At 37.3% G+C, this 14,006-nt stretch overlaps 1 protein-coding gene and 1 pseudogene across 1 annotated transcript; one reads left to right on the forward strand and one right to left on the reverse strand.

The window, feature by feature from the left end:
* Positions 1-37: 37 nt before the first annotated feature.
* On the forward strand, positions 38-1,201 carry LOC142169831 (uncharacterized). The gene has a single exon (XM_075231751.1). The coding sequence runs from the start codon at positions 38-40 to the stop codon at positions 1,199-1,201; it is 1,164 nt and encodes a 387-aa protein (XP_075087852.1).
* A 9,380-nt stretch (positions 1,202-10,581) lies between these two features.
* Positions 10,582-12,407, reverse strand: LOC107765678 (26.5 kDa heat shock protein, mitochondrial-like; annotated as a pseudogene).
* Positions 12,408-14,006: the final 1,599 nt, after the last annotated feature.

A 14,006-nucleotide genomic window follows, 5' to 3' on the forward strand; every position in this document is an offset into this window, starting at 1 on the left:
GGGAAAACTTGACAAATGTTTTAGGCGATTCTTGGAGATGCTCAAGCAACTTTATGTGAACATTCCCTTCACAGAGGTACTCACTCAGATTCCTACTTATGCAAAGTTCTTGAAAGAAATCTTGTCTAGCAAGAGAAAATTAGAGAAGATAACAGTGGTCAAGCTAAATATCCAGTACAATGCCATATTGCAAAACAAAATTCTCCAAAAGTGTGGGGACCTAGGAAGCTTCACCATACCATGCTCGTTGGGGAGTGACAAATTCGGCAAGGCCCTCTGCGATTCTGGTGCATCTATAAATCTAATGCCTCTGTCTGTATTCAAGAAACTAGAAGGTGAGATTGGAATGATCAAATCAATACCAGTGTCCCTACAACTGGCTGACCAGGCCACCATTTTACCTGAGGGAATCATTGAGGATATTCTAGGGCGGGTGGAAAAATTTGTGTTCCCCATAGACTTTATTGTGGTGGATATGGAGGTGAACAAGGAGGCGAATCCAATTCTAGGGAGGCCATTTTTATGTACAAGCAGAGCTATCCTTGATATCTATGAGGGGCAGCTTATACTCAGAGTGGGCAATGAAAAAGTGGTGTTCCAGATGAAGAGGATGATGAAATACCCCAGTGATAAAGCGTTTGCCTACTCGTGCTTCAAGCTAGATGTTGTTGGGGAATTAGCTGAAAAATATAAGTTTGACAAGCTTATGAAGGATACTCTAGAGAGGTGTATTACTCAGTCTAGCACAATGGAGGATGAAAATCCTGAACTAAAGAAAGAGGTTGAAGCCCTTGAAACTGAGGATCAAGTGGTTGATGAGGAGGAACTAAAAGAGGAGGTTGTTAAGCCTAATGTGGAATTGAAAGTCTTCCCCACTTACTTGAAATATACTTTTCTTAAAACTAACAATTTTTTTGTGATTATTTCTGCTGACTTGACAGGTACACAGGAGCAAAAGCTGGTGGAGCTGCTGAAAAAGCACAAGAAGGCCATTGGCTGGAGTATAACTGATATTCAAGGAATCAGTCCAGCCATTTGCATGCACAAAATTCTATTGGAAGAAAATAGCAAGCCAGTGGTGCAGCCCCAATGCAAGTTGAACAAAAATTTGGAGGAGCTAGTGCACAAAAAGATCATCATATTTCTAGATGCGGGAGTAATTTTCCCCATCTTTGATAGCCAGTGGATTAGTCCGGTGTAAGTTGTTCCTACGAAGGGGGGCATGACAGTGGTGAAAATGAATTTATTCCCACAAGAACAGTCACTGAGTGGAGAATGTTCATTGATTATAGAAGGTTGAATGATGCAACAAGGAAAGATCACTTCCCACTCCCCTTTATTGATCACATGCTTGAGAAAGTGGTTGGACATGGATGCTACTGCTTGTTGGATGGGTACTCAGGCTACAATCAGATACACATTGCCCTAGAAGATGTTGAGAAGACCACATTCACTTTTTCGTCAGGTATTTTTTCTTACAGGAGGATGTCGTTTGGGTTGTGTAATGCACCTGCCACTTTTCAGAGGTGCATGATGTCTATATTCTCCGATTTGAATGGGAAGTGTTTAGAAATATTCATGGATGATTTCACCCTCTTTGGTGATGACTTTGAGGATTGCTTGAAGAATTTGGAGCTCGTGCTTGAACATTGTGAAGCCACTCGCTTGGTTCTTAACTGGGAGAAGTGTCACTTCATGGTGAAAGAGGGAATTGTACTGGGTCACAAAGTAACTGCACATGAAATTGAAGTTGATAGAGCTAAGGTTGATGTAATTACTAGGCTCCCTCCACCGACTTTTGTGAAGGGCATAAGGAGTTTCTTGGGACATGTTGGGTTCTATAGGAGGCTCATCAAAAACTTTTCCAGCATTACCAAGCCGTTGACTGCATTGCTAGCGAAAGATCTCAAGTTTGTTTTCACTGTGGAGTGCTTAAGAGTATTCAAATTGATAAAGAAAAATCTTGTGAGTGCTCCTATTATGGTAACACCTGAATGGAGCCAGCCATTTGAGATAATGTGTTATGCCAGTGATGTAGCTGTTGGAGCAGTTCTGGGGAAAAAAGAAAAGATAAGATGTTTAGGCCCATATACTATGCAACCAGGACGTTGAATGACGCTCAAGTCAACTACGCCACTACTGAGAAAGAGTTCTTTGTTGTAGTCTTTGCTTTTGACAAGTTTAGATCATACCTGATGGGGAGTAAAGTGATTGTGCACATGGATCACTCAGCCTTGAAATACCTATTGAGTAAAAAGGAGTCCAAGTCGCGTCTGATGCGGTGGGTGTTGTTGCTCCAAGAGTTTTACTTGGAGATCAAAGATGTGAAGGGCACAGAAAACCAAGTCGCCGATCATCTATCTCAACTTGAGAGACCTCCAGTTGAAATAGTTGACGTAAGAGAAGAGTTCCATGATGAGCAGATTTTCTCCATTGTTGCGGCCTCCGAAAGGCCGCCTTCTTATTCTGATGTAGACAACTTTTTGGCTAGTGGATGGTTGCCTCGTGACCTCTCTCGTGATCAAAGAAAGAAGCTTCAAGGTGAGGTAAAAATTTATTTTTTAAATGACCCTTTCTTGTTTAAATTGTGTGCAGATGGTGTGATTCGAAGGTGTGTGCCTGAAAGAGAGATAGCAAGCATTCTTTCTCATTGCCATGATGGAGCAGCTGGAGGACATTATGGTGGAAATCGCACTGCAGTAAAGGTCATGGAATTCGGTTTCTATTAGCCTACTTTGTACAAAGACGCACTGGCGTTTATAGCTACATGTGACAAGTGTCAAAGTGTAGGTAACATTATCAAGAGGGATGAGATGCCACTAAACTCCATTCTAGTATGTGAAATTTTGACGTTTGGGGCATTGACTTTATGGGTCTCTTCCCATCATCTTATTCATATGAGTATATCCTAATAGCTATTGACTACGTCTCTAAATGGGTCGAAGTAATCCCTACTAGGACCAATGATGCTCGGGTGGTATGTGAGTTCTTACAGAAGAAAATCTTTACCCGCTTTAGGACACCTCAAGTGATTATCAGTGACAATGGGTCGCACTTTGTGAAGAAGCAGTCCACTACATTGTTGTCTAAGTATAAGGTCACACACAAAAGAGGAACCCCGTACCATGCCCAAACTAGCGGGTAAGTTGAAGTGGCTGACCGTGAACTTAAACGAATTCTTGAAAATACGGTTAGTGCTTATCGTAAGGATTGGTCTGTAAAGTTGGATGAAGCTCTATGGGCGTACAAAAATGCGTTCAAAACAACCATAGGGACTTCACCATTCAAATTAGTGTATCAAAAATCATGTCACCTACCTGTTGAGATAGAATATAAAGCTTATTGGGCAATTAAGATGCTTAATCTTGATCTTAGTCTTGCAGGTGAACACAGGTTGGCGCATATGAATGAATTGGAGGAATTTAGACTCGACGAGTATGAAAATACGTGAATTTTTAAAGAGAATACAAAGAGGTGTCATGATCGTCTGATTAAACCAAAGGAGTTTTATGAAGGGGACAAAGTCTTACTATACAATAGTAGACTTAGGTTGTTCCCTGAAAAACTCAAGTCAAGATGGACAGGTCTGTATATGGTGAAACACGTCTCACCGTATGACACCATTGAAATACAGGATGAAGAAGGAAATAAAAGCTTTAAGGTGAATGAGCACAGGTTGAAACAGTACCTTGTTGGATGATTTGACAAGCAATCCTCTAGCATCGTGATCAAATGAGACTAAGTGACAGAGTCAAGCTGACGACTATAACTCAGAACTACTTCTAACTCTTTTTCTTACTTTTGTAGAATAGTTGGATAATTGTAGTGTAGGATTATTAGAGTTTAGGAGTTTTGATGGTTGTTTGAATAGGTATGAGCATGAATCGCATAGAAAATAAGTAAATAATAGAGTTAGGGTGTGACCCACTGGCTAAAAACTGAAAAAAATCGGAACTCTGAGAAACGTGGCCTAGCGCGCTGCGTGGGGGTCGGGCTAAGCCAAACGGGAAATTCTGTTAGAAACCCACTCTCTGAATATCTCCACTACTGTGTCGTATGGGACGGCGCGCCTAGCGACACGATAGTGTAAAATTCGGTAGTTAATTTTAAAAAAATGAAAAAACTAGAACAAAAAAATAACAAACATCTTTTAATATATATCCCCCACCCGTTTTTTCCCCTTCTCTCTTACCTCTCATTTTTTCTCTCAAATATTTCCTCTTTTAATCAACCCCAAATCCTCCATTCTTCTTCTTGTGCAAAGTTCTTCCCCTCCAACTTCAAGGTAAGTTCTTCTTCTCATCTCTTCTTTTTGTTTTAGTAGTTGATCGTAGTATTTAAGTAGTTATAGTTTATTTTGAACCAAACCCTATGTAGTTGTAGTTGTGCTAAATATTTTTAATTTTTTTGCTTTTTGTAGCTGAAAATGGTGTTTTACCTTGTGGGGTTTTCATTGTTCTTAAGACTGTGGAGGAGTTTTGGTATGCCTTGGTGCTTATTGAATAATTTTATGGTGAAGTATGGTGGGGGTGACTTTTTGGCCGAAAATAGGAGGAAAGTTTGTGCAAATTTGGAGCACTCTGTGCTATTGCTACTCTATTGTAGTGTTTTGGTTGTTGTTGGGAGGTTAATTGGTATGTTTGTGTAGTAATCTTAGATTAATTGAAGTTGAAATTATGAGGTAAATTTGGTGACTACCATGTGCTTGATTAAATGCCTCAATGACATAGAAGGTGACAATGTAGCTTAATTGGAGGATAATTATTATGAGATAATGTGGTGCTAGATGATAAGTGTGGGGTGGAAGATCATGTTTGTATGTTGTAAAACTTTAACGTGTTAGCCCCGAGTGTTAATCGATTGACCACCCTATGCTAATGTGTTTCTAGGTGCTAATTGGGATGTCTGATTCATGTTATGTACTTGTGTAGTGTTGTATTGTAACTTCTGATTTTGTTAGTAGTGAATTAGTATAGCTTCTTCTTTTTCTTTTCTTAGTTACTAGTTTAGCTTTTTGATTTTGTATTTTACATTAGTATAGTCCATGGTTATGTTGTTGTACTAGTATGTTAGTGGTTGGGTGGGACATTGAATATGTGTGGAGTACTTTCAATGGGGTAGTCTGAGCCCCCGATATATATTGTACTTGTGAACTTGCTAATGACATAAGTGTGGGATGGTTACCCCGTTTGGTCTTATTTCTGTTTTAAGTGTTGTGGCTAATATTGTTCGTCTTGTGCAGGTACAATGTCTCTCCGCCCTAGAAAATGCTCTAATATAGGTTCCTCAGAGGTTATCTCTAGTAGCCGTCGAGGAGGTAGGCGGGCACCTCCCCCCACCCTAGTGGAGGAGGAAGAGGAGCGCATTGACCCAGATGCGGATGTAGTACCAGGCTGAAAGTATGGCATCCGGGCTGTGCCTGCTCATACTAGGATGTGGTACTAGACCTTTGTTCCGGCAGTAAGTCCCGACTCGAAAGTCGGTATTGATGATGGTAAGCTACCCACGAAGTACTCGGGGATTTACAACAATATCAGATTCTTGGGTTTTGAAAGCTTGTTCCATCCGGATGAGTCAGTGAATGTGAACATGGTCAAGGAATTCTATGATAACTAGTAACATGAGGCTAATTTAGATGCAATGCATGAAGTGGAGGTGCGAGGCAAGATGATTCCATTTTCTTCTTGGGTAATAAATCAAATCATGGGATTCACGGAGCATTCGCATAAGTTGAACCTGAGGTTGCTGCGCCGGCCCCTTATCCTGATATTAGACGCCAGCTGTGTGGCGCGGGGTCTCTTGCTACATGGACGCAAGATGCTAATGAGTTCCATAAATACATGAAGAGGTGCTATTTCCAACGTCCTGCCAGAGTCATTCTCCGATTGATTAAGGCAAAGATCATACCTACCCAGAACGACAATGACGTCTCCCGGTTGAAGGTGTGTCTCATTTATGCTATCTTGACTCGGATGAAGTTTGATATGGGTAAGATTATGCTTGAGCATATGTCTCGAGTACGACCACTTGGGGCCCGACGCATGTATTTCTCGAGTATGATCACACGACTAATGAGGACACACCATGTGGAGGAGGAGTACCATTATGACCGGATGATTCCGGTTCTTGCGGCCTCTTAAGCCTTTTGATGTAACAGCTATGACCCCCCCCTTTCCCGCTATTGTTTGCTGATATGCGCCTTCGTACTGCTCGGAAGGAGGTTGACTTGGTAGAGCTACAGGAGGACCATCCCTTTTCCGCAGTCACTCAGTATTGGTTGGGCTTGGCCGATGGAATACAGATGCCACCGGATGAGGACGCCAACTCTATTCCCTCTTATGATGAAGAGTACATGTGCACCTTTGAGGGTGTTGATGAGGTAGTAGGTCACGGGCCTCAGAGAGTTACCTTTTCACTCTTGTTTTACTGTTTTGCATTGACGACAATGCAATTTCTTAAGTGTGGGGTGGGTGCTCCTATTTGATTATATTTGTATTTTACTTTGCTAGTTGGTTTTGTTTGATTTGGTTCTTGATTTTTAGATAATATGGTCTGTAATCATAACTCTAAATTATATTGGCCTGTAATAGTTAGAAATTAGTTGTTTAGTTTCGACTCTTACTGACGATGAATTTCGTCGACTGGCTTCTTGAGGGATTTGAAGTCGAACAAGAAAAATACAAAAAAAATTGAAAATCCAAAAATATGTCTTTTATTTTATTTTATTTTACTTTCTTAGGTAGTGTAGTAATTCCCCCTTGATTTTTCTTTGTATCACGATTCTTTTCCAAGGGTTTTACTTGAACCGGGTGTAGTTAGTTTTCTGTTTTATAGGAATAAAGAATTTTGAGTCATAGTGCTAATTTGAAGCAATTTTCCTTGACTGCATATGCCTCGAGCGTGGTGAGTGCCTTAGTTGTGACAACCTAGGCTCAGTTTTTCACTTTTAGATAAGTGCCTTAAATTGGTTGATCGTAACTTTGCTTAATTTCTTTGACTAGAGAGTCAGGAAAGATCCGATCCTAAGTGAGTTATGTGCCAAAGTGTGAGTGAGGATTTTGTTGATATTCTGTGCATTTCAGTGATGTCTAGAACTTGTCCCGTGTGTTTGCAAAGCGAAATAGTAGTCTTGTTCAGTCTAGGAAGTGATATAGGTATTTTTTTGTTGAGCCAATTATATGTCTATGACCCGCCTAATTGTTGTGCATTCTAGTTAGCTCTTTTGAGCCTGTAATCCTATTTTCTTTGGCAACCACACTACAAGCCTGACCTCTTTGTTTGAATTGACTATCTGTTTGAACCGTTTACCTCTCTTGAGCACTTGATATATTTATGTACTTGTTAAAAGTTAATTGGAGGTATGGTAGGATTTTTGAGTGGAACTATAGAAAAGGAGAAAGGTGCACAATTTGAAAAAAAAAATATTGTGAGAGCCACTTGTAGGGAATTGAAAAAAACGAAGAGAAAATCGGAATCTAGAAAAAGGAAAAATGTTGGTGTTTGTATATATTATAAATAAAATCATTCCTTGCTAGTGGTAAACCTTGCTTTGTCTGTGCTTAAAGAAGTGGGGAGTTGATGTTAATATGATATGAAGGTTGGAATTTGGTTCAACACAAGTGTGGGGTTTAAATTATTAATTTGTAAGTATTAAAGTGCTGAGGGAGGTGTAGCCACTATATCCATATGTATCCTACCTGTCCCGCAACCTACATTACAACCAAAATAAAGTCATACTTGATCTTTCATTGAATTAGCTCAATTAGTAGAGTACTACACTACGGGCAAGCCTATGGTACATTTTCTGTGGCACATGAATTTTATTTCTGAGAGCGAGTGAATCCTTTCTATCTTGAGTTCCTATTTGTTCTTGAATTTTATTGTGTGTGGAACTACTCTCTATTGTTCGTGTGAGGGCACATGACTTGTGAAGGTAAGGTAAAGTCATTGACCTCTGTGTTAGAGTAAGTGAACAAGTTAGTGAAAAATGCGTGGTGCTTTTGAGTTGAGTCTTGAGGTTAGGATGTTATGATAGGGTGCTTAGTCTATTTTAAATATTCTTGGCATGATGTGTTAGGGAGGTTGTTTGATGAAAAGGTCATCCCTATGTGAAGTGTAGTTTGATTGCTCGAGGACGAGTAATGGTCTAAGTGTGAGGTGTTGATGGTAGGCTAGAAACCCGTATTTTAGCCGTAGTATTGCACTCTAATTACTGCATTTTACGTATGTTTGAGCTTAAATGATAGTGAATTATATTTATTACGTATTGTATGCCTTGCAGGAAATGATTCCGAGCTATTTAGGTAATTTGGAGCTAAATCGAGCAAGTTGGAGCTCTGAAGTCTAAGTAGAAGCCCAAGAAATTAAGTCGGGATCACGTTCGGGGGTCGAGGACCAAGTCCGAATGTCAAAAAGTGAACAAACGAATTTACTCTGAGAAAGGGTACAGTCGCGCCACGAGTCGCAACAGTGCAAAAGTTGGTCTGATATGCAATTTGCAAGCTCTCTGGATTTCCTCACAAGCGCGCCACATGGCGCGGCACGGGTGTGCAAAAATATCAGAGTGATCTCCCATTTCGGCTAGAAAATGGTAGTTTCGTCTGGGCTTGTTCCTACATGGTATAAATACACCAAAAATACGATTTTGAGGGGACTTTTGACCTACGAAAGATAGGAGAACCAACCAAGGCAAGAAGACTCAAGAATTAATCAATATTTCAACCGGCAATCGGTGCAATACGGGAGTTTGTATAGAATTATTAGAATTGTTGTTTTCTTTATTTTTGAACCTTATTGAGATGTCATACTCCATTGCTATTGAGTAATTTCTATTAGGGTGTTGACAGATACGATGTTTCGATAACTTGATTAGGGATTCGATTCTTGTTAATTGTTAGAATTAATTGATGGAGCTTTAATTTGTATTGTGGAGTTATTTATTATTTTGCTTAATCGAAGGAGAAGTTTGATATTGTATTTCTTCACATCTTTTGCTCTAGTTTAAATTCGTGATTCAAATAGATAATCGAAAGAACCTCTTGAATTGTTAATCGAACTAGAAAAATGGGGAATATTCGTGAGAAGTTACCCTTTAGATCACAACCATAATTTTATTGTTGCAATTGTTTACCGTGCTTCAATTGAATTAATTACTAAAATTAACGTTTAATCGAAAGAGGAACATTAACTTCAAGTGTAATCTGATTATCGGTTGAATTCGTGAGAATCAACCGTATTATAGAGTGAATTAACTCAAGAATTGGATCCCGAGTCAGTTATCTTGCACATGTCTAATCAATTACCCTTATTTCTCGTATTTATTTCTTCGTTGCTCATCCGCTGTCTTTTGTGATAAATTATTAATTGCTTAAATTTTAGTAGTTAATCGTAATAATAGTCATCGATCCAAAGTGTTAATTCTCCTGGATAGTAATCAACTAAAGATTATTTGAATACTGTTTAAATTCAATCCCTATGGAGACGATAATATAACTATACTATCTTTGGCTAGTGAGCATTAATTTTGTGTTGTGTTTTGCGCTCGTCAAATTTTATTAAGGCTTGAGAGAGAAAAAATTGAGCTACAATTTGAGTCAGATCGATTTTGGAAGAGAAAATTCGAAGAGTACAAGCAGAAGAAGAATCAGATCAATTTATGAGACTATAATCCATAGCTTCTTGCTCTAATACCATGTAAAATTTAGAGCTTGATGAAGAAGATAACATGCAGAGAAATGGGGGAAAATGAAGGTCTGTGTTTGGAGAGAAACTGTTTCATTGAAAATATGAGAAAAATGAAATATACGTGACTTCTTTATACACTACCCATCTATGCTTAGATGTCAAGGACTAACAAACTTCTTGACTAACTAGTTTATAAATAGTCTAAACTATCCTTTTAAGTCTTATTACTCCCAACAACGTTTCGTTTGAAATGAATGAAGATTTAAGGGTTATTGGAAAAAGAAACTAAGTCAGGAAGTTGTTAATTTCTTGCTTGCTAGAGATGGATGAGATAATTATGTCTACATAGTTTTATATAAGGGAAGGAATTTTGAGTTGATCTTAACTCTTCTGCATGGTGGGAAAGTTTCAAAAATAGGAGGTCTTCTAATTCAATTATACTAATGGTGGGAAGTCAAGGGAGTACGTTTTCCTTGTGGACACTGGATCATTTTTAAACTCCCTTAATCAAAACCATCAGAAAAGTTTATTTCATTTTTATGGATAATTTATAATTTTCTATAATCTTTTAAAAAACTAGTCCAGACATATTTGTGTCCTCGCTTGAAATGCTATATTTAATATGACTATTGGAGAGAATCATTACTAAAAATTACCGAATTTCTGACGGAAAACAATCTATCGAAACTGATTGACATGGTATTGAAACAGAAGGAATTTGGTCATTATTCGAAATCAGATTAGGTAAGTTCAATTTAAAAACCAAACCTAAGGAATGACTAACTCAATTCAGGAACTGATTCGCCTATAAGAAATTTTAGAGTGGCTTACCAAATTCTACCTGTTAGTCAAGTCTCATATGTAGATGCTAAAACAAGAATATATATAACTTAGTACTAGAGAGTAAATAGCAGTCATATTTATTAACAAAAGCAAAAGCTCACACATAACTTACACCTAACTTACACATAGGAACATTACAACATGTGTACTGATATTACTTTATCGAACAAAAAAACCTCACATAACTTGAATTTCCTTGACATCTTTCTTAGGTATCTCAGTTTTAGGAATAAGGATTGTCAAAACACCATCTTTCATTTCAGCCTTGATCTCGTGAACCTTAGCATCTTCAGGTAGCACAATGCTATTATTATAGTATCCATAGCTTCTTGACGATGACCAGAACTCGTCATCTGAACCTTCTTCTTGTTCTTCCTTGTGCTCACCTTTTATTGTTACAACTCCATTTTCCACTGTGATCTTCACGTCCTCCTTGCTTAGCCCTGGCAAATCATACCGGATTTTGTAGCTCTTTTCGTCCTCCTTATATCTTCCCATTAATTGCGTGGGGCTTAAATTCAGGTTCTCCAATATCCTGTTGATATTCTCTGTGGCTTGCAACAATGCATTTCCAAGTCCTGAAGGTAAATTTTCTGTGCCAACAATGAACAAATTTAGAATTTAGACAACTAAATATACTATATATATGCGTCATATATACACGATTTGTTTTTTGGGATCTTTATACAAATAGCTGGTGATATTCATTGTTTATTTTTCTAGTTATACATTGATTATACATAATTATATACATATAATACATAAATTATGCATATATTATACCGCATTCGATTATTTTTAATTTAAGTAGTTGGGTAGACAACTATTAAGTTTAGTTCTTCTTCTTCTTTTTTTTTTTTTTTTTTTTTTTACGTATAAATGATTTGAGTCAAAAGTTATAAATTGAGTTCCGCTCGCTAAGAAAGCTATACCATTCGCTACCCAAAAGACCACAATTAAGTCAAAGTAAATAAAAACGTGCTTCCTAGATGGGGGGATAAATAAATTCAAGTTTGTCTTTAAAGAGGGACTGAAACGTGATTCAAACTTTATGAGTTCAACTTTTAAAATTTTTTAGTACCGAACCCCTTATATTATTAAAATTTTGGATTCATATCAACTATTTAGTACAAGTTCAGAGAATTTGTACCCATAAATTTATATTGGGTCCCAGGGCATGTCAATGATATGCTACTCCTATTTTTTTATTAGTCTGTTTTAAAATAATTGACATCTTTCAATATTTTTTTTATAAAAAAAATTTATAGTCACACAAATATTATAACATATTTTAGATCACAAGATTCAAAAGTTTTATAATCACACAAATATTATAACTTATTATCAAATATTTGAAAAGTCTTCAATTCTACAAATCAAACAAAATCATTTAAATTGAAACTGCAGAGGTAAAGTATAATATGTGTTATTTGTGGAGAATACTGTTACCCCAAAGAGCAGGTGCAAAGTCAGAGTTGTTGCGCCTCCAAAGACTGCCACTGCCACGGCGGCGTCTCCTTGGAAATAGCTTTGATTTCTTGCCACCTTCGGAGACTGCAACCTCTTGGGTCTCGGAATTTTCTTTGCTACCTGCAGCTTCGGTGGAGAAGCGTCGTACAAGTTGAGAGCACCATCTCTGTTTCTGTACGTTATTGAGGTTCCTCTGATTAACACTTGAATTCAGCAGAGGAGGAGCAAGAACCCAACTTTTGCTGCAAATTCTTCAAAGCTAAACGTGACAAAGCCATTTAATTTCTAAGGGTGATATCCGTCAAGGTTAAATTAAAGTTGTTACTGATGTATATATGCCGATATGAACTTGTAGTTGTTCAGCAATATTATAGAGGAGGCTATTTAAAGGTGGTTTCAAAGGATAGATCTGATACCTTCTAGCAGCAGCTTGAAAAGAAATACAGTATAAAAGCTTTGAGAAGTTTCTTCCTACTTCTTCCAACAATGTGCCGCCTTTACAGCAGAAGAGTGTTCCAGAGAATGAACTATTCCTATTTCCTATTCCATGCCTGGTGCCACGAGTTCTCCACTTCTGGCCCCACATTTACTTAAGTCACTAGTTTGAGTTGATCGACTTTAACATCATTTACCTTGACCTGAAGTTTAAGTAAAAATAAATAATTTCTGTTAAACAGTCTTAGATATCTATAATTATTTTATTAAAAGTACAATAACAATAAGTTAAATTGTTTTAAATGAAGAAAAGTGATATTTTCTTTAGGACTGATTAAAAAAAGAAGGGTGTCATATAAATTGAAATGGAAAGTATAAGTTATGTTATTTGTTATATATTAAAATACAATAATACTAAAAAATATTTTGTTTGGTAAAGAAATAAATTTTATTACTAAAATTGGAGTGCAAGTACAAAACTAGTACTGGACAACAAGCCCCAGTATTAGTGTAAAACGACTAGTACGAGACAATAAGCCCTGTACTAGTAAAAACACCTAACATTATCTGTAGTTCATATAAGCTAATCAGGGTAGAAATTGAGTCTTTTCAGCCAACTAACAAGCTTTCATTTCATAGTCCCTCGACAATGCACTTTTTGGAAAAATTGCTAAATAGTAATAGGATTAGTATTCTTCTTTGTACCTTGGAATATCCTGCGATTATTCTCAAGCCCAGGGGCGGACCCACATGGAGTCAAGAGGGTTCATATGAACCCACTTCATCGCAAAATAATACCGTGTATGTAGGTATATTTTTTCTGTCTTCGAAAACGTAATGGTATAAAGATTATTTTGAACCCACTTTAAACAAGTAAAAGTGGTAAAGAAGGTTTAAATTTTCCACATGGTCCTGAGTTCAAAACCAGTCAGTTGCATATGCCCTCTATTTTTGATTTTTTTAATATAGGTCTCTTTTCCCATAAAAACGACAAAGGGCTTCATCTTGGTATTTAACTAAAAGTTCAGGTGATCAATAACAATAAGAACCATTTCTAGTATTTATTCCTCTTTTGCATAAAGATTTAATTCCAATAAATTTCCTTCACCTCTATGTGCTTTCTTCTCTTTGTTGTAGTTCAATTTCAAAGAACATTGCTTCATAGTCGTCTCCACCATTAGCCATAAGCCACTGCCGCTTCTTGAATCTCGTTGGGTCGCCTCTCTCCGTCTCTCGCCGTCAGCCCGTCAATTGTCACTATCAGGTTTTTCACTTGCTTATATTGCAGATTTTTGTAATTTATGCTTTGGAAAAAAATACAGATTGTTTTAATGGGTTTTGGCGGAGAAACTCAATTTCAATTTGAGATATACCATGTTAAATATTTTTTTTAATATAATTTTTAATCTTAATGAAAAATGGGGAAAGGTGAGAAATTGAGAGTAATAAACTTGCTTATATTGAGAAGTTAAGCACCTTTTCTCTTTAGTTATGGAAAATTTCAGATTGTTGTTGTTAAATCCTTTTTCGGTTTGAATATACGTATACGTACACATTTGAGGTTGCTTTCATGT

This window comes from Nicotiana tabacum, chromosome 15 (genome assembly GCF_000715075.1).
Source record: "Nicotiana tabacum cultivar K326 chromosome 15, ASM71507v2, whole genome shotgun sequence".
NCBI classification, from domain to species: Eukaryota; Viridiplantae; Streptophyta; class Magnoliopsida; order Solanales; family Solanaceae; genus Nicotiana; species Nicotiana tabacum.